The 20,973-nt window shown below is 40.1% G+C and overlaps 1 protein-coding gene across 1 annotated transcript in view; it reads left to right on the top strand.

The window, feature by feature from the left end:
* Positions 1 to 61: 61 nt before the first annotated feature.
* The window catches only part of CCDC149 (coiled-coil domain containing 149), a 52,180-nt gene continuing 31,268 nt past the window's right edge, over positions 62 to 20,973 (top strand). The window contains exons 1-3 of the mRNA XM_082482981.1: positions 62 to 143; positions 9,522 to 9,683; positions 10,233 to 10,271. Of these exons, the coding sequence (XP_082339107.1) occupies positions 72 to 143; positions 9,522 to 9,683; positions 10,233 to 10,271 (273 nt within the window). The 5' untranslated portion in view covers positions 62 to 71. The remainder of the gene's footprint in view (positions 144 to 9,521; positions 9,684 to 10,232; positions 10,272 to 20,973) is intronic.

Genomic DNA, 20,973 nt, shown 5'->3' with positions numbered 1-20,973 from the left:
GCCGCAGGCCCCGCCTCTCCCCGCAGGCTCTTCGGAGGAAGGCCGGGGCGGGCGGAGCCGCTCGGCGCCGCATGCCGCCGCGGCCCGCCGGAGCCATGAGCTCCCACCGCAGCGAGAGCGACTGGCAGGGGCTGGTGAGCGAGGTGAGGCGGCGGGGCTGGGGCAGGCTGCCGGCCGGAGCGTCCTGCCTCCCGCGGCGCGGCCTGGGCGCCGGGGCACTGGCCCTCCCGGAGCTGCCGGGGGAGAGGTTGGGGGGGACCCTGCCCCGCCGCCGCGCCCGGCTGCTGCCCCGCGCCTCGGGGGATACTCTGGCGGGGCGAGGGACACAGCCGGCAGGAGGGGACCGCGGCCCAGGGTCGAGAGGGGACCCCGACCCCCGCGGCTGTGGCGGCAGCAGGTGGAGCCGGTGGGCGGCATTGAAGGCTGGCAAGGCTGAGCTGTGCGGCCCCGTCTTGCCGTGTGGCACCGCCGACCCCCGCTGCACGGCCGGTAAATAGCGGGGAGGAGTGCCTGCGAGCCTCTCGCATCCATCGACCCCCGTGGGGCTGCCAGGAAACGGCGCTGGGCCTGCCGGTGGTTTGCTCTGGCCCGAGATTCACCAGCGGGGGCGGCCCGGGGCCTGGGGCCTCGCCCCGCTGCTGGCTGCGGGGGGGCGGCAAGAGCCGGCCCTGCTGCGGCGGGGACCGGGCCGGGCCTGCCCCGTCGGGTCCCCTCCCTTGGCACACGGTTTGTGTTCTTACCTCACCGGAATCGCGCATGAGAGGGTTTTGAAACCCACGGTGTGCTGTGTGCAACGGGGGAGAAGTCTGTGAATAGGGAGAGGGAGCGTCGCCTTCCACAGGTAGAGGGAGGATTTTCAAAATGCAAGGGTAGAAAAATGTATTACCTGCTACGTCCACATTAAAAAGATCTGCAGTGCTTACCAGTACACATTTTCACGTAGGATAAGTTACCAAACTCAGGGCAACTTGAGGTCAGTCTGCATTAAAGGAATATCATCAAAGTCAAGTCTGTTTATAGGCAAACCCATGAAGTTTGAAGTAGGTTGGTGTGCTTTTTACATTGCCTTTTGCATTGCATTAATTTTGCATAACTATAAAAATAGTATTTTTGTGTTTACAGCTAGCAAACACAATTTCTGTGCAAATGGCACAAGCCTAGATAACCTGACCGACTCTACTGTCCTAGACTACAGTTCACACTGGTGAATTCCTCTGATTTCAGGAGGGCTTTGCCTCTGTTATATTATGTGAACGTGGCCTAAAGCCCTGACCTCTCAAAAAGATGCATGAGTTCAGGGTTCTGAACCTTTCACTTCTCCCAGTGATTTCGGTGGGAGTTTGTGTGGGCCCAGGTCTGTGCTAGTACAGCATGTCCGGCATTGGAGTATACCTATGCACACAGTGCTTGCAAACATACAAACTAATCCAGAAGAAAGTAAAAAGTATGCTTTCAGTAGTGTCCTGATTGTGCAGTGTTGCATCTGACCTCTCATTTCCCAAATGGAGTTTTATTTGGGAGTGGGGGTGGCATAACATGGCAGGGAAGGGTAAGAGATAAAGACAAGTCACGAGGTGTGTTCAAAGGAAATGTCCCTATTCTTGGCTTTAAAAAGTCATTTAGAATTATTTTGGAACTTTTTTTACCTTTGATATGATTTAACCTAGAAACTCAGTCCTGAAATTGAACACTCAATTCTGGTTTAGGGACTTCTTGATTGTAGTCAAGTTTAATGACTGTGCTAAGCTACATTCTTGCAAATACTTAAGCATACATATAATTTCTTTTTTTTTTTTTTTTTTTCAGGAACAATTAGAAGCCTAGTGATTTATATTCCATTTTTCTTCCTTTCTCTCTGTTCCCACAGCAGGCTTACAGCCTGTTTTTCTGCATGAAGTCTGTAGTGCATGCTGTCAGGGTATAAGGTTCCCTCTTTTGACTTCTTCCTTTGGCTATTGTGATTAACTTTGTGCGATTTACCCATTAACTCCAACATCCTAATGGGTCTGTGAGAAAGCGGCTCTAACTTCTGAAGTAACTTGTAATAAGTTTTTACAGTTTACCTTAGTGGTACAGAGCTTCTCCAGGCCTCTTACCTTCAGTGCTAAGCAATTTAAGTTTTGTCCCTACACATTTTGTAAACATTTTGAAGTGCTTTCAAAATATAAGATAAGACAGGCAAGAAAAGACATGGTAGCGCTAAACAAACACTCTCACATTGCTGATGCTGGACAGTTAAAATATAGAATGGGGTTCACAATGTTGATATAAAAGACCAGAAGCTGATGGGTTCAGATCCGTGGTCACATACTTTTTCATTTCCACAATCTCAGTCCTCCAAATTTGAAAGACAGAAGTAATTGAAATACTCATCAAAGCAACTGTAATATTTTTAAAAGTCTGATATTGCAGGTGTTAAGAAAAAAGGTAGGATATATTTTTGGTCCTTATTTATACGTACACAACCGCTTGTACACACAACTGTATATTTTTGTAGCTTGGCTTTTCATTCTTCATTAGATAAAAAGAATGCTTGGTTTTTTTTAGGGGTGTTCCAGTCTTTTTTTGTATTTACTCTTTTTTTCCTTTTGACTTTTGTTCCATTTCAGTGCCTTTTGCTCTGTACTCTTTCACACATTTTTTTCTGCTTTTATTATGCTTATCACTGACTTCTTGCTCGTTCTTTTGCCTCCATGTTTATGTATTTTTCCACTTATTCTACAGCTACATGTGTTTCGGGCCTAGTGTGCACCTGGTGCTCTGAGCAATGTTTGCACCACATGTACCTTGGACTTTCTTTGCACTAACTCTAAATAGGATGACGTAGAAAGGAATACTGGCACAAAGCCAACTTAGGAAATACTGAAGGAGCACAAAGAGTCATTATTTCCACTGATAATATCACCAACTGAATACAAAAGAACAAGCTTCAGGAGTGAAAATCCACATAAATTTTGCCCATTCTTTAGCTGAGGTCAGGTATTGATGGTGGATGAATATATATAAAAGGTAAAATACTCTGTTGGGTTACCACGTAAATTTTGCTTGGAATCTGTTTTTTTTTTTTCCCAACATTTACCTCATGGAATGACCCGTGTTTAGGATACTAATAAGCCTGTGTAAAGCTGTAGGATGTAGACCTCATCAGCAACTGCTTGTGTGACACAAATGAAACTAAGCCATAGGAAGAAATTTCTTGCTGGCTGGACTGAGATGGTGGCCTAAGTCTTCCAGAAACAAGTGATCTTCATAAAGCTCAAAATACTATCCCAAGAGTACAGCCCATTCCTTTGAACAAGCCTTGGAATGTCTCTTATTTAAAAAAAAAAAAAAGAAAAATCTTTGATGCAAACAAAATACCTCTCCCACCTAGAAGAGGATGAAAAGAGGAAAGTGTGACAGTTATTAGTTGCTTTGCTGAGTGCACTGCTAGAAAGCAATCACAGAAAGGTGGATATACTGTACTCTTCACTGAAGAGAATAGAATTCTTTAAGATAATTTTGGTCACCAAAATCTTGGTTGCAGAGTTTTGTTTGCTTGGTTTTAAGTGTTTTTAAATGTTCATACTTCTCAGCGTGACCACTGATACAGATACGCTAAGCTGTTGACTTACACAAATTCATGAGTCAAGTCCTTAGTGGCTCAGTTTTCCTGTCTCCATAAGGGAGATGAAACATAACTAAATCCCATGAGTATGAATGAAAAACACGATATATGAACTTTATTCGAGGGTAGTTGGGGGCTTCTTTTTGAAAGGTTGTAGAAGCTTCCAACTCTGTATGTTCAGCTGCGGAGAAGGGTGTGATTTCAGTTTTTGCGTGAATCCCATGTAATCTGTCTTGGAATCATTTGATCTAAGGATGATGACAGAATTAGTAATGGAGAAAGTAGTAGGTGGTAGCATGATCTTGGGGTGGTAGGATGAGTTGAACAGTACTGGGACATCATGTGTGGTAGGGAAAAAACACTTTTACATAATCTGCAAGACCACCTCTGTCCTTGCTTTTGCGAGCTGACTTCTACGAGTTCAGTCTCCTTTCTGCTGAAGTCAGCGAGTGTGCTTCCATTCACTTCATTGAGTGTTGGCACCAGTCCTAATTTAATACTGCTTGGAGAACGTGTACTTTTGGCAGTGTTTTCCAATGGAAGCAAGAAAGGTTTCCTAGGAAACCCATAAGACTAGAGTGTCTGTCCTCTGTCCTTTCTGCTAGCTTCTCCCTTGGATTTGCCAACGTATTAAATCCGATGTCAAAATGCTTCTCTCTTCCTTGTCACCTCCCACACATTAGAGCATTTACTCTGTGCTATTTACAGCTACTCATATGTGACTGTGCCTCCTAAAATTAGTTTGAAGAAATTTAGTCTCCATTTAATTTGTCATTCTTAAGAGGCTATTTCTTGATTATTAACTGTGTATGGTCTTCAGCAACACAGAGGGAAGTGATATCCTTGTGCTCTTGAGCTCCCTTGCCTAGTAATTGCCAACCTAAAACTTGGAGAAAGTTTTGGGGAATTATTTATTGAATATGTGACTATTGAGCAGTAGTTCTAGTTCAAATAGCTAAATGTTCCAGACATGAATTCTGAATAAGAGTGAGAAACCTAACCTGCTTGTAATTGGAAGACCATATCTTTCCCATTGGTTGAAGATTTTTTTTTTTTAATGTGGACAAGAGAGAAGAGGAAGGAAAATAAGTGAAATTTTCATGTTTATAATATCTCTCTAACTTTCTGTCATATTGCCTTTTCAAACAGAGTGTGAAATGTAATTCACCAAACCTATATGAGGGGACACAAGCTTTGGAGCCACCAATTTCAGGGCTTTTCTAAATGTGGGCAAGTGCTAGCAGCTGTAGGGAAGAACAAAGGGGAGCAGATGCTCTGAGGTCCCTAAGTGATTGGGTTGGCATTGTAATTGCTTTGATATTTGGAAAAGGAAGTGGAAACACTAAAAGAGCTGGCACTGTGACTTACTGCTCTCCAAAGTTCTCGGGAGCTACGGGAGAGGTGCTGCAGAGACCTGCTTGCTGGGCTTTTAGGCAACAAAAGAAGTGTTTGCTTCTCATGTTCCCACGTTCCAGGTTAGACTAAGATACCCACATGGATGTTGAGGAGCAAACACAGAGAAATTAATGATGTAATCCAGCGCACAGCGTACAAAACTTTTAAGGGCTGGGCCACATTGCAAAATAGTGTTATTTTGACTAATCAAATCAAATGATGGTATTTCCTACGTGACCAGTGAAGATGATGTGGTGTAATATTGTCATCAGGACGACGTGGTGTTCTGGGGAGCTGCGTATATCACTTATATCATCAGTGAATGATAGAAGTCTGCTGTGTGTTTCAGCAGTCAGGAGGTAGTGAAGCAAGCACTGGGCAGCAGGAAAAGCAGAGTTGTGGGATAAAACCAAGGACACTACATTGTCTGGGGTTTTATCAGAGATGAGGACATGAGATGAGATGACATGGCAGGCAAATGGCCAGTAATTGTGTATTTCTCTGGCTTTGAGAGCTTGATTTTTTTCAGATAAATTGAACAGTTTAATCTGAAGTGAAGCGGAGCAACATCACTGAAACACAGTCAACAAATACCCTGAGTAGTGAGGTTACAATGCATTTTGGGACTCTTCAGTTTGTCGTTGGCACAACAAAATTGCCTCCAAGAGTACAGTGAGGAGATATTTGATAAAACTTCAGGCAGTTCAATAGCAGTTGGATCTCTTGTCCAAAAGATGGTGAGTAGGATTCATGGTTTCTCTGAGAACATGGTGGACAATAGGGTTTCCAGGGCCGCGTACAATGTGGTGGCCCATTGGCATTTGGGAGGACACAAGGTCCTGGAGTGTTGAGAGAACACAGAATATAGTCCACAGTGATTCCAAAGCACAGTTTGGAGATGGTATCTCTATTTTTACCCTCAGAAAAAATTAGATATTTTCCTTCTTGGCACTAATTGTTATAAAATACCCAAGTATAAGTGAGTAATTTGTACCAATTTTAAATAATATATTTTGTGATAGGAATTTGGTGTGTTTGTTGGTTTAAAAAAAGAAAGTCTAAAACCTTGACAGTGTCCCAGATTCATCAGATTATTAGACCATGTCTACAGCGTTGTTAATGAGATCTATCCAGATTTGTCACTAAAAATAGCAATGGACAAATACGAAGTGTTTGATGTAGAGGGTCACCTTGGAGCAGTTACACTCTCCTGTAATGTCAGTCTCTTTTTACTCAATTTCACTAAAGTAGTTATCTGGCTGTAAAGAAGTTCAGGCAGTAATGTAGGGTGTCATATATATTCCTTTAATTATTATGATCTCCCTTGTAGCAATTATAATTTGCTTTATTGCAGATAACAGCGAATTGGTAGATAAAAGTCACTAGACAGATATGAAAAGTTGTACGTTGTAGCTTTTAGAATGAAAGTGTAGCAGCTGGTTCTTGGTTAACTTTGCTTTTTAAACTCAGATTCTTTTGGAACATCAATTAAAAAGAAACAAAAGATAATAAGAATATTTCATAGTAACGATAGTGCATAACAGAATTCACTTGTTTGTCTCACTAATAGACAGTATTTTTCCTGTGTTTGCAGAGGAAGAAATCTCTGTATGAATGCCAGAAGTATCTATTGAATGCTTTTTCTTAGACTACATGAGAAGTTTTTCCTTATTGCTTGCATTGCCCCAAAGACTGTTAAAACTCCTGTGTTCTTTTTGACAGCATACCAGTTTTGCTGCGCTTATTTGTCCGTACATGGGAAATTGTTGGTGGGATTCAGTTGTTTCCCTGAGTAGAATCCATTTCTGGTGTACAGTTGTTAGGTCAGTTTATGGCCATTATTAGGACTTTTTTGTAACATTCAGAAGCATATATATTGAATAACCCCTTTGAGGTCTGTCTTTGTATAATTTGTTTTTCTTTCAAAAATAGTAATAGGAATTGGAAATAGCTCTGTCGAATAATCAAATTCCACAGGAATGCTCTGGCTTTATTGTTTCTCGTACCATAAGCCCATGGAAGCAAATTACTATACATTATTACTATTTTTATCCCATTTATTTGGGAAAGTCAATATATGCAAAAGGCAAAAATGGCTTCAAAAAGTCTTCTAGGTGGTCATTTTTATAGCGAAATGCAAACAGTACAACAGCAGCAATGCCAAGCCGCTTCTTTCTGTATGGCACATCATCAGTATATAATTCATCAAGTTAAAATATACTTTAAACAAGGAGGAGATCATTATTCCTTTTCATTCAGACCCTGAACACAACTGTCCCCACAATCTGTTTATGGTTCATTATCCTCAACCTCAGAGATAATGGACAATTCCCTTGCCCCTGCCTGTGCTGCTGTGAAAGGTAAAGCCTTCTTTTATGCTTTGAGCGTGTCCTTTGTGGAGCGCTGTGACTCATGGCAGAGGCAAGATTTGTTTAGCGCTAGGTCTGCCTTTCCTCCCTGATAAGTATTATTTTTGATAGCCTTATCCACATGCTCCAGTTAGCTTCCAACTCTCTCGTACACTGTTTCATATACCAGCACTTGTTGCAAAGCTCGGAGGCAACTGCTGGTGGCGTGGGCGTCCTAAGGGGAAGATGTTTAGCTTTGCTCCCCTCCCACTATGTGCGTTGTATAGGCTATTCTGCTCCACGTAGGCGTTGGCTGGACAGGCCAGCTTCGTTCTTCCTGGTGGTTAAAGGAGCAGGACAGGCTACTTGGTTCAGGGGTTTGGGCTGTTGTTTTGGGTTTGGTTTTTGTTTGGTTGGTTTTTTTTAAGTGATTGTGAGGTTTGCTTTTACTCATTTTTATTTGCAATTACTGTATCAGATTGTTAGTATTTAAAAACAATGTAGTGAAGGCATATTTTAGAATTGACTAAGACATGAAATGAAACTGGAAAAAAAGAAGAGAGATTGTCTGAGGTAAATCTTTCACTGTAAGGGAAGGAATTATTTTATCAAGTTTGAAGCAGTTTGTGTCACTATAATCACTTGCTGACAATATTAAAGTTTAGCTTCTGATACCTTTCAGTGCTTTATCAGGGGACTTGACATTTGTGTAAGATATCAGTAAGGACATAAGTACATAGGTACAGTTGCCTTTGCTGATGCCAAGGCATCATAATCCAGAAAATTTATGGCAGGATTTCAACTTCAGTATTGCCAGAAATAAAATTAATCCAAGGTGGAAGTGTCCTTTTTGAGAGTTCAAATCCTTCTTGGAATTGCTTTTCTCATTCCCTTCCTGCTTTTTTGCAACTAAGCATTTACCATTTTTGGAAAACGTTGGCTGTACTAATATGCCAAACTCACTTTTCCCTTTCTCATTGACTTGAAATTGAGGTTAACAAAGTCAATTCCAAGCAAGTAGTACATACGAGTGTCCCAAAGAACAGTACTGACTTGAACAGTGCTGATGCTCTTGCTTTGTGCAAGAGCCCATAATGACAAAGTATTCTTGTCAGAGTATATAATGAAACTATAAATTGTTTTCATGACTGCTGTGATATTTGGTCTCTTGCAGAGCACATTCAGAAAGTATTTAGTGCCATGTCTTATGTGAGTAACATCAGAAATAGAAATATACGCTTTAGCATGAGTAGTGTCAAGTAATGGGTAGGAAGAATCTGCTGATTGAACATCACGTTAAGTGAAAAAACTTGCCTGAAACTTCTGATAGGTAACATTCAGCCACTGCAGGAAAGAATGACATACACATTACTGTCTCTTCTTCCCAGTGGGGAAGGGCAACGAAGCAGATCAGACTAGTACAGAACAGCTAAGATTTGCAAGTTCTGCTTTGCTTTGTGCATGATAGGTGGTGGCTGGAGGGGAAGGCTCCCCATTCAGGTGTTTGCAATATTCCTGCATTATTTCCCATTCTTTTAATTCAACAAGCATGTGCATATAGTATTCCAGCTGAAATAGTTTTTTACCTGTGCCAATAGAGTATCACACTGTAATTAGTTCAGACTCAAGGCAAATTTTGGTTGCTACCTGTGCTACCTCTTCTGCTGTATCATGGTGCTGTTTCACTGCCCAGGTGGAAGGCTGAGTCCAGCAGACATTGCTGGTAGTGGGGAGGAGGAGGAGGAGGAGGGAAGGGGTAATAAGGTGGGAAATGCTGGTTGCTAACTGACAGCTGGGTATTGTGGACACAAGTAGAAAAGGGAGTTTGCAAAGGCTTCTTCCTTCTAGCAGCCTTCCCAGGGCTGTGGGTCAAATTGTGAGGTTCCTCATACTATTGCATATGGGAAAAAAGAGGAGAAAGTTCAATTGGTGAATTTTCCTAACTAACGGTAGTCAGTTGAGCATGTGGCCTTACAAATAGATTTCAGGCTTCTGTTACAACAGACTTTTTTTCCCGTTGTTATTAGCAAGCTAAGATGACTTGCATCAGGCTTTGATCTTGTGCAGAGTGTCTTCCTCCATCTTTTCAGAGAAAAACTTGAGCCTCTTGAATCCAGTACTGGCTGGGGTAGAAATGGATGTTACAATTATGTTTTTTTTCTCTTCTGCAGTATCTGGTATGCAAAAGGAAGCTTGAAAGTAAAAAGGAGGCATTGCTAATCCTTTCCAAAGAGCTGGACACCTGCCAGCAAGAAAGAGACCAATACAAGCTTATGGCCAACCAGTTGCGGGAACGACACCAGTCTCTGAAAAAGAAGTATCGGGAGCTGATTGTAGGTTGTTCTTTACGAATACTGTATAACTGGGGGACAAGGGTGAACCTCACAAAAAAAAAAAAAAAAAGGAAAGAAGTCCATAAGGGCTGCTGTAAAAATGTTTAGGTAGTTGTGTACAGTAGTCCTCCGGTTGTACAGCCCTGATCATATTATTACTCATTTGTTCCGGATTGATGAGGTAGTGCCTGTTATATAAGACACAGAAAGACAGCGTGTGCTATGAGGAAATTAGTTTCAGTCATAATTCCTTTTAAAAACTGACTGCGGTATTATTATTCCACAGCAACTTAATGTACTGTTATGAAAAATAATGCAACATAAATTTGTAATGACTTGCTGTTCTAGAAATGTAAACGAATCTTCAACCTTAGACAATTTTCTGAGTTGCCATTAATATTACGGTATTAATCAAGATGCAGTATTTTAGAAACAATTTTGATAACATTTTAGTTAAAATACATGTTTTAAAGTTTCATCCACAAAGTTAATATATAGTTGCTAGCTTCAAAAATGAGTTGCCAATAAAATATGTCCATTTATTTCTAGGATGGGGATCCATCCCTTCCACCTGAAAAGAGGACACAGGTAGGATTTATTTTTCAGTTGGTGTTATTTACCTGCTACAAAATTACTTTGCAAAAGTGTGAAAATATTAGCTAAGAAATCTGGTAAAAAGCAAGCATTTCTGTCTTGAAAAGCTCAGTCTTTAAACTGTGGCTGCTTGTGCTTTTGTCTAACGTGTTTCACTGAAATATCTGAACTATCATTAATTAGAATATATGGCTTTTATGCTCACCTGAGACTGAAATTGGTCAGTGTACAGAGACTTGAGATTGTTCTCCTTGTTGTTTATCCTTCTTGTATTAAGTCTTAAAATGGGTTCATTGTAGGACTTCTCATACTTAAAAGCAATCTGGGAATGCATTGTCTGCATTCCATAATTGTTAATTTATTGTTGTGAGTACTGTTTTCCATTAGGTGCTCTCACGGGTCACTTGGGCTCCCTGAGTTATAAATGGTAAGAACAATGGCAATTGCATTTTATGGTTCTCCTGAAAAACTTTTTGCTTGCTCGCTTTTTTTTTTTTTGTTGTTCCTGGAGATCCGCATAGTGTGTCCCTGTTGTGGAGTGTTGGTTGTCACATCCTAAAGTTATCTTAATTTTTAGAGAAAAATGGCACCCAAAACACAATGTTTGAGCAGGGAGAGGAGGACAATCCAAAAGAACAAAAACTGTTACTCTAATTGCCAGTCCTCAAAGTCTTTTAACCAGGTTTAAAACATGGTTATTGCATTCTGTTAATGGGTCAGAAGTGTTACTCATCATCCTTTCCTTGGGAGTTTGCATGTAGTTCTTGCTATTTTCTTAAAATTTTAGAGTTTTATGGGCTTAGGGTTTTGGTTGTTTTAAACTAAACGTTCAGAGGCAATATAATTCAGGCCTTCAGGCACTTAAACAAATAGCTGCCAAGAAGTCAGTGGCTCAGTATAGAATCATTTAACTTCCTCATTATTTAGCATAATTTATTTGAAATTCTGTTATTTCAACAATTCTAATAAAAGTTTATGACCAGATAGGTTTGTGCATTCTGACTGCTAAAACTAGAGCTGAGGAATATACAACTAGAAGGGCAAACCCCAATGCAGTATGTGGGTCATTGCAGAGATAAGTAGCAAGGGGAGACTTGCCACCCCATGGATGTTGTTCTAATTTGTCTTTCATCCTTCAAAACAAATAAATCTGACACTAGTTTCTAAAATAATATCAACATTTAGTCTAAATTCAGAAGCTGCAATTATATCAGGTTTTGACAAATCTTACCATGGTAAGTGCCTGGAAAACCATTTAATAATCCAGCTATGAGTCTTTTCTTTCTGAGGAAGTTCCGTATTCATGCTAGGTAACAGTGAGAGAAAGAAAATCTTGTTCTTAAACCACGTCGTTTGTAGATCTCCCCCAAGGACAATATATACAAGGTTGTACAGTAATAGGCTGTTCATGCGCTTCCTGAGTTTTCATTTTCCCAGGAAGTGTGTCTGCAGTGTGCAAGGTGGATGATCTGGAGTAGGTAGAGCAACCTTCCTGAAGAAGAATGTAGTTTTGATTTGAGAATGCATCAAAGACAAATAAAATAAATTTATTAATATTTTTCCATTATTAATGCATGTACATTTCTTAGCATTTTCTCATCTATGAAAGAGTGAAGTTCTCTGTGCTCTTTTGGACTTTTTCCATCGTCTTTTTGCCCTTCCATCGTCTTTTTGCCCAGAGGCTTAGTTGACTGCTGGGAGAAGTTTGTGACCTCAGTCAATTTATAAAACAGAGACCCTGATCCTATAATGAATTTTGTGTGACACAAAAGTGCGTGCTGTTCTCATGGTCAGAAGTAAGGTGAAAACATGATATTCTGAACAATTTGCTATCTGTTATGTTTCTTTACCATAACTGAGAAATTGTTGTTGAAATTCCAATCTAGAACCTTAAATGTAATAGGTGGGTTGGGATTGCTACTTTTTTCTCCTTCATCTCTTCATTTTTCACCTGTATTATCAATTACACTTCATGACTTCTTAAAATATCTTGTTTTTCACACTGTGCCTTCTCTCCCTGTTTTGCAACACAGGATTTTCATGTTTTGTATGGAAATATCATGTAAACAGGCAATTTCTATCAGCAAGCAGTTAACTCAGAACTTGTTTTTGTAAAATTGATGTTACTTAAAGGTATCTTCACATGCAGTGCTCTGCAGTGTTTTCCTTCTCAAAGCTGTGTGTGCGGTGGTACGCATCTGACATAATCCAAAGATTGCTCCATGGGTATTGCCTTCTGCCAACCAACAAAAGCAGGAAATGAGAAACTGCTACTGAAACCTCTTTTCCTGCAGCAAGTGTTTTACCATTAGTGTTGTTATCACAGCCTGTGAGCTGTCAGTGCTTTTCTGGCCCTTCTTACCAAACATTCACAATTAAATGCTGCGGTTGAAGGTAGTTTTATAATGTCTTGTGGGGTCAGGTGTAGGGTAATTTTTGGATAAGTAATAGAAGGGTGAAATGTTTCAGGAGGACAGGAATAATGAAGAGTTGATTTTGATGTTAAAATTCACCAGAGATGGTGAACAATAGACACTCCCCATTTTGAAAGGCATGTTAAAATGTTGCTCTGTCTACAGAGCCTCTGTTGTGTGTCCTATATAAATAGAAATTGTACCATTCTGCAGTAGCATACCTCTATATGCATTTGCTGTGATACAGAACATTTTTATGACATTGACAAACAAACACTGGATATCTGTTGGACCGTGTTGCCATGCTGGGAAACTTGAAGGAGAAAACAAAGATGGGATTTCTAGCTTGGTTTATGCTGACTATTATTTTCATCCATATTGCTTAGATTTTCAGTATAACTTCAGTTTGGGAGACACTTTGTCATTGAAATAACAGATCAGTGAATCCTTTGACCTTCTATATGAAATGGGAGTTCTTTTAATACAAATGAGTTCCTTTGAATAAACAAAGGTGAAGTAAAATGCATGGTTAGGAAAATGACTGTGCTGGGCCACACTCCTAAATACGCTTTGCTTAATTTCATCTCAGTGAGACCACTCAGTTGGAGATAATGGGTTTCCAGTGGGGCTGTGTGTCAAGAATAAAGCTGCAATGCATATGTTCACTGGTGAGGGCTTATATTTGTATTTTAAATGTATGAGGAATCAAATTAAATGGAGCTAAACATCACAAGATCACAGAATGATTGAGGTGGGAGGGCAGCTTTTGAGATCAGCTGGTCCAATCCCCATGCTCAAGCAGGACCACCTAGAGCAGGTTGCCCAGGACTATCTCCAGTCAGATTTTGAATATCTGCAAGGAGGGAGACTCTCTGAGCAACCTATTCCAGCGTTTGACCACTCTCACAATAAAAAAGGGGGAGGGGGTGGTGTTCAGATACCTGCAGGTATTGGGGTGGCTATTGGGGTGGCTAAAGTTCCTTGTGAAGTTCCTTGTAAAGTTCAGTTGTGTGAAGAAGGGCATATCTACTGCTTCTTCCTGATCCAGAGACCTATAGTAGATACTCAATACAGCAGCACATATATTGATCTGCCCACTAATCTTCCTCACCTTCCTGCTCTTCTTCCTAAAGAGCCTGTATTCCTCCATCACAGCAATCCAGTTGCATGAGCTATCCCACCATTTCTGCATGATCCCAACAAGATTGTAGCCCTGTAACTGCACACAGTCTTCAAACTCCTCCTCTTTGTTCCCCATGCTGTATGCTTTAGAGTAGATGCCTCTGAGGAGCATCCAAGTGTGCTGTTTCTGCAATACAAGCTTGAGAGCTTTCCTCACGAGGCTGTTCTGCAGGCACTTCCTTCTTTACATGCCTATGCTCAAAACGAGTTACACTTCATATCAGTTGCTTTGTGAATTGCTATGTCCCTTCTCTTCCCATCATCCCAGGGTCTTGCCTTGCCTAACCCTATCCCAAACCTCCTGTTCCCTCCCCCATAATTTCTAGTTTAAAGCTCTCCTTATGAAGTTGGCCAGCCATTTGGCAAAGATACTTTTGCCTCATGTAGTCAAGTGGATCCTGTGTCTTCCAAGCAGCTGTTGAGCCTTAGAGAGGGTCCTGTGGTCATAGAACCTTCTTTGAGGCTCCTAATAATGAGTCTCATAACACAATGATGACATAGTCCCACTGTAGAGGACAGCTTGATAGCTACTCTTTTTGCCAGGCAAAAAGTCTCATCGGAGAACCTGTGTGCATCTTTTCTGAAGGTCGTGGTCCTTGACTCTGTTATAGTTATTCATAGGTGTCCCAAGGTGCTTCATTCATCAGTGACTGCTTCAGCAATCGTTGACATCACAACAGCATGCAACCCACTAATCGAGACGTTGGTCAGACAGCTTGACTTCTGCTAATGAGTAAATTCATGAGCGTGGCATCTGGGGACAAGTAGAATATCAGAAGGACCAGAGGTTCCAAACAGGAGTATGTTGTAACGTACCACAAATAGATCCATTTTGATCCCTTTCGTTTCCACTTTCAGCTTAACGTACGCAGTTGTTGTCACAATTCACTTTTGAAACAAACTTCAGGGATTACCTTATGACTGTTATTGACATCATCAGAAAAAATGACTATTGTGACTGTAGCGTGACTGTTTCTTGTTAATTAATGAATTCGGGAAGTTTTGCTGGTCTTATGCTAAGGTGCAAAAGCTGCATTCACAGCCCTGTGAGATAAAATCTTCAGATAAAATACACTACAGGGTAAGCTATCATTTTGTATGTATTTCACAAGGGTGCTGCGTAGATTGATGTGATTTCCTCCTCTCTTCAGAGGGTTCAAAGATGAAAAACATTATGCATGTGCCAAACTTAGACCTGTGCGCTTTACTCTGATTTGTAGGTGCATGTTTGATTCACATAGTGTGAAGTAGCAGATGGAAAACAGTAAGATCGTTTGCCCTTGCAACGCATCAGAGACCAATGTTCTCATGGATTTCAAAATGTGCCTACTCCGAGAACATAGCCAGTAGAGAGATCTTGATTTCTGCACACTGAAATTTGCTGTTCCATTGACTAGAGCAGGTGGCAGTATGCAAAACCTAGACCTTCTCAGCCACACTAGGAGTCATCCTTTGTGAATTGACACTGTTGTTTCTTCAACTTGTGGGTTCTGCAGTAAACGTGAGGCTAGGAGAGAAGAAATGCTGATTGTAACAGATGCAGTAGTCCGTCTTTAAAATTTGGAGCACTGTTCAGACCTGATGTGTACAACAGCCCCTCCTCTGGTTGCTGTGTCTTATCTTAACAGAGTAGAGGCACTTGTCCACACCCCTGCACCTGAATACTCTCAATAAATATTCTGTTAACTAGTCACAACACTCAAAATGTTTAAAGGACTTTGATTCCTTTTGTGCATTATCTCAAGTTTTAGTTGTCCTTAAGGTCTCAAAGCAGCTAAAATAATTCTGATAAAACAAGCCAATGAAACAATCTTTTCTTCTATCCTAGTGTAGTAGTCTTTGTATAAGTACAAATTAATCATTTCTCTTTAACTACATTCATCTGCTGTCAACAAAAACTGGATGTCTATATGAAGTATGGGGAGACTGAAGTATCTTATCGAACCTTCACAGTGAAAGAATTTCTACCAAGTAACTTCTCATGGTACTGGTAGTTCATACTGACATCCTCAGTTGCTGCTTTTGATGTGTGTGAACAAGTTGCTTTGCAAAAACTGGTCTCAAAGGAGTCTGTAGTTGATGCTAACCTTATTTTGTTTGTCAGCCTTCAGCAAATGCTCTCGGTCTGTCTTGGTGGTGTTTGGTCCTGTACAACACTATCCTAATCTAACACACAAGACTGGTTGAAAAGGAGGAAAAAAGTATTAATTTTGTCTACTGCTAAACTGTCCTTTTGGTTCTATTAATCAGCTCTATAAAAATTCTGATTGCTGAGTGTCTTGAAGGTATGTGAGGGCAAGCAAGTCTTTCTTGTTTTGCAGAGCCTTGTCAAGTTTTGACTGGTGTGCTTCTGTGGTGGGATTCCTGCCTGGTTCTCAGAGTGGCAGATACTTAGAGGAGGAGAGGATTTTCTTTGTCTCTTGTGTTATGCCAAGTGACTGCTTGGCAAGGCTTTGATGTTTACTGTTGTTTTTCTGTAGGGAAATATGACCCATCTTAAGCATATTTTGTTTAGTATGCCCAGGACCTATAATTTCAGAAGTCTTCCTTACATGGTTTTTCAACTTGAAGAGAAAAATACAGTAATTTTTGCTTTTTATCATGAGGAAGCTAGTGCTAGTGGAGGTCGTCATTTCTTCTACCTTGGAGTGAAGAGTGGTAGCTGGTAAGCAAAGCAGGTTTTTCTGTACTAATTCAGCCATTGCAGTCATATGAATGCATTGGAGAAGAAACTGCAATTAAATTTGCTATCAGTCACACCCATCAAATGTGCTTAATGTTGCATCCAACTTTTTTTTTCTGTCAGCCCCATAATTCAGTGTTCTTCTTTGTTTGAAGGTGTGGCTGAAAGAAACATAGGACTGTAAACTGCAGTATAGAAATGCTTGTTTGTATTTAAAAATATTTTTAAACTGTAAAGGTATGTTGAAAGTTTCTCCCTCTTCCCCCTTGCCAAATTATTTTTTCAAGCAGTATCTAAAGGCAGAAAGTCCTTTTTTTATTTTTTTTTTATGTGTCAGATAAGATTTATGTGCAAGAGAATTGAGAGCTATATTAAAGACTGTGTTACTATCCATCATTTTTAAAGTGGTGTGAAGAAAAATAACACTGTGTGTATGTGTGGCTAGATTTGCAAAATTATTAAAGAAACCAAATTCAAGTGTAGTGCATAATGCCAGAGATCACTATTTGGAGTTACTTTCCCCCCCCCTCCCTTCTTCTTGGGTCATTGGTCAGTAGTGAGCAAAGATCTGTTGCTGTCTGACAGGTATTCACTGGCTTATGTTAATAAATATTTATAGGTATTCACTGGCTTATGTTAATAAATATTTATAGGTATTTTCCTCAGTAGTTTCATATGCTCATCTGTAGCTAAAAGTAAGGCTCTTTTTCCACCTTCTATCCCCAGATCCTTCTTTCAAATTTTAACAAAGTCTAAGTGGAAAAGGGTGAGGTCTATGATCCCATCCCATTGAATCTTTCACTCTCTGATCTGTTCTGATTTATGGTGCTTTTTCCCCCTGTGTAATAAAGGCAGGCACTTCCCACTCAGCACTCTCACATCAGTCTTTTTCTCCTTTCTTCCTAGCTTCTGGTGGGATTGTTGGCTATGATCATGCTTGCTTTTGGTCAGAAGAAAAAGGAATACGGGGACAGTTTCGTATGTCTCATACTGTAATGGAGGTTTGGACTGCACTCAAATCATACTTCACTGAGAGGGTCATCAGTCACTGGAACAGGCTCCCCCAGGGAACTACTCATGACATCAAGCCTATCAGAGTTCAAGAAGCATCTGGATGACACTCTTAGTCATATGGTTTAGTTTTAGGTAGTCCTGTAAGAAGCAGGGAGTTGGACTCGCTGATCCTTATGGGTCCCTTCCAACTTGAGATATTCTATGATACATGCAAGCTTTCCGTGACAGATGGATGTAAAACAAATAGCTTGTCGTGCTGCAGAGGCTCATGAATACCTGCTGGAAACTGAAGATCGCCAGAGGTGGACAAAGCTCTAGAAAGGTTGTCTGATACTGGGCAGTTAATCAGACAGTTGAATGAAGCACTGTTATTTAGTATTACAGTTGCATTGAGAGAGGGTAGGAGAAACAGTTTCCACTGCTGCAAGTTGTTGCAGAGGCAAGACAAGATAAGGCAGCAGAAAGGTATAGACCTCTGCATCTTTCCCTCCCATTACCCATGGCTTGGAAGTCTCTCTTCATCAGTACTTCGGAGTTAGTTTTGAATAGTGTGAGTGAAAGAAGGAAAGTCTGACAGTTACAGGAGTCTTTTTAAGGCTTCACCTAGAATCACAAGAAACTGTTGAGGAAATTGAGTCTAGAGAAGCTGAATTTGGCTAATTTTCAGAGACTTGTTCTCTGTTGCACAGGTAAATGATATGAACTTCATTGTCTGCTGAAGTAACCTGTCTTGAATTTCTAAGTGAATTCTGTGTTTGTTCTATGAAAGAAGTTGCCAGGTGGAAAAATGAATTGCCTTTCTCCTTGCAGAGTTCTCCCCTTTCCTCAAAAAATACATGTTTACAGGTTCACGAAGCCAGTCCTCCATTGTTAGTTTTATCATTTTTCAGCCATATGGTACGTTTTCTTACATATGCCAAAGAAATGGTACCAAGTCCAGGTGTCGTTCAACATATCCTCTTGGCTGGCTCTCTTTAAGCCCAGTAGAGCACTTTTGAAAATCAAATTTTTCTCCTTCTATCCACATTTAACCAAGAGCTTTAATGAGGTCTTGCCAAAACCTTTAAAACTCAGAACAAGCTAAATTATATGTTGTATGGAACCTCCAAGCCAGGGAAATGAGTAATTGCTGGAGAATACTTTTGTGACATAGCTTGGTTGTTTTAGTTTAACAGAAGTATAATAGAAGCTTTGCATTAAGGAGCGAGTCTATACTTAGCTCATTGTAATGCTCTTAGCATGCTTAAACGAGGCTGTTTTATTTTGGTGTCTAAAATTCTTCGTTTAAAGTTTCTTCCAAAATCCCTGTCTTGAGTATAAAGGTTTTTGTCACGTTAAGTCATTTATATGACTGACAAATAAAATTCAGCGTAGAATTGCAATCCCAGAGAAATGGTTTTAAAAGAAATAAATCTGAGCGGGAAGATTTAGTATAGGCATGGTAATGCCTTTCCTGCAGTTGCTGGGAGCTGGGTTTTAACTACAGACTGCTAGAATCCTGGTGTTGTGACTGTAAACACTGATTAGTGAGATTTTGTTCTTCCCAGGTGTTGAAATTACATGTGCTATTGCAGTGTTATGAGTTGTTCAAATTCATCATAAAAAGGGACTTTATAAATAGAAGTGTTTCAGAGAGGTTTGTGCAAATCATGTTCGTTTTATCTAACTCAGTCTGGTGGCTGGATGGCCTTTACTGAAAGTCAGCTTTCTTCCAAAAAAAAAATTGCATCTGAGCAGTAGCCATAGATACTTCAGTTTAAATACAATTTCCTGCAAACATGGGTTATTTATTTTTTCTTTTAAACAGCCATTAAGAAGTACCTCTCAAAACCATTGACTGAATGTATTCTGAAGCTCCTTGATTTATTCAATATACGAATGACTATTACACATTTATTTAATGCATAGAAAAAAAAAATCATTCTACCAAAGCATCCTTGAGGAACCTTTTGCATTGCTTGAATGGTTGCTTCCTTGAAAATTAAATCAGAAGCAGCTTAATTTTGACCCTGTAATTGGCTATTTATGTTTTTTGCTATTACGCTCTTTTTCCAAATTATTTATTTGCAGTCTTCAGTTTTATCAGTAGTTTTAAAAATATCTTCCAAAACTAGGGGAAACTTACCTTACTTTCTTCTGAACCTTTGATGTCAGAGCACCAGAAGTACAGAAGCTGCAGCAGTGAATTAGGCTTGTTGTTTATCAAGTAGGATGTATCAGTCTCTCAAGCTATTTTTCCTGTTTAAAAGTTTGAAGCTATTGCTACTTTAACTCAATTGGAATTTGGAGCTGGCTTCTTCATATAGTAGTGTACAAAAGTTCGTTATAATTTAGTAGTTTAATAGTCTAATCCTGCAAATGGTCAGATGCACGCATAGGTATGTTCATGTTAATATTCATGTTAATATAGTCATGCTAATAGTTCTCTTAAATATAAAACAGGACGTGTGGAAATAGCAGTTGTTAGTAAACAACGGGAAAGATTGCAGGAATGGCTGCACCATTCTTGGTTTGATAGTGTATGAGTTTTAAAGATAAAACTCACAAAAACATCCTATGGGTTGTGAGGTAGTGAGAATGACTGGGTAAAAGAGCAGGACTGAAAAAGAGAGAGATACCAAGATAGGGAAATGGGGGAGTTGAATGAGAAGCACAGTAAGTAGGGAAATTAAAACTAAACCTAAAATACCGAGAGAGAACTAGGAACAGTCAATTGATGCATTGACCTCAAACCCAGGGAGTATGTGCAAAGGTAGCTTACAAGTACTGACTCCTGAGACTTTACCGAGTCACGCTTAGAAGATCTGAAAAGTCTTTTTTCATTTCTTTATATACTCTTCAGATTTATGGCAATGGGTAACACACCTAGCTGTCCATAGGCAAGGTCTCAACAGGCTGTACGTTAGCTGCTATGATTATAACTCTCTGAGGAATGAGCTGTCATTGGTAGGCTTTTCCTGTGCTGGGTCAATGTTTGTGTATTCATGAGGTATTGTTAGGATAAAAATATAATAAACTTATCTGGAGTATTTGCTCATTTTCAGATATCACAGATAGGAAAGGAAGAGACTGTATTATTTTTTGGTTAGTGATCAAGCTGATGGAATTCAATTGTAAAAATTACAGACCAGACTGCTAACTTAGTAAGCTAATGTGAATGATAACTTTTGACTTGAATTATTTGGGGGTGGGGTGGGTGTTAGTTTTTAATCTCTAGCTTTCACCTCTATTTTTCTATAAGTCTATGTACTAGCTAATAACACAAGTCAGGTCATGTTTGAACTTTTATGCTACTGGATATCCATGGTACAGCCCCGTATAGGGGCAGGGAGTCTGGCTGGCATCCTCTTCACTGAGTAGGAATCTGTTCTAAACACTATTAGGGAATGTAATTATATCATAA

Source organism: Vanellus vanellus (genome assembly GCF_965231255.1).
Source record: "Vanellus vanellus genome assembly, chromosome: 4".
Lineage (NCBI taxonomy): Eukaryota > Metazoa > Chordata > Aves > Charadriiformes > Charadriidae > Vanellus > Vanellus vanellus.
The sequence above is the reverse complement of the archived record's forward strand: the minus strand, read 5'-3'. Positions and strand labels throughout refer to the sequence as shown.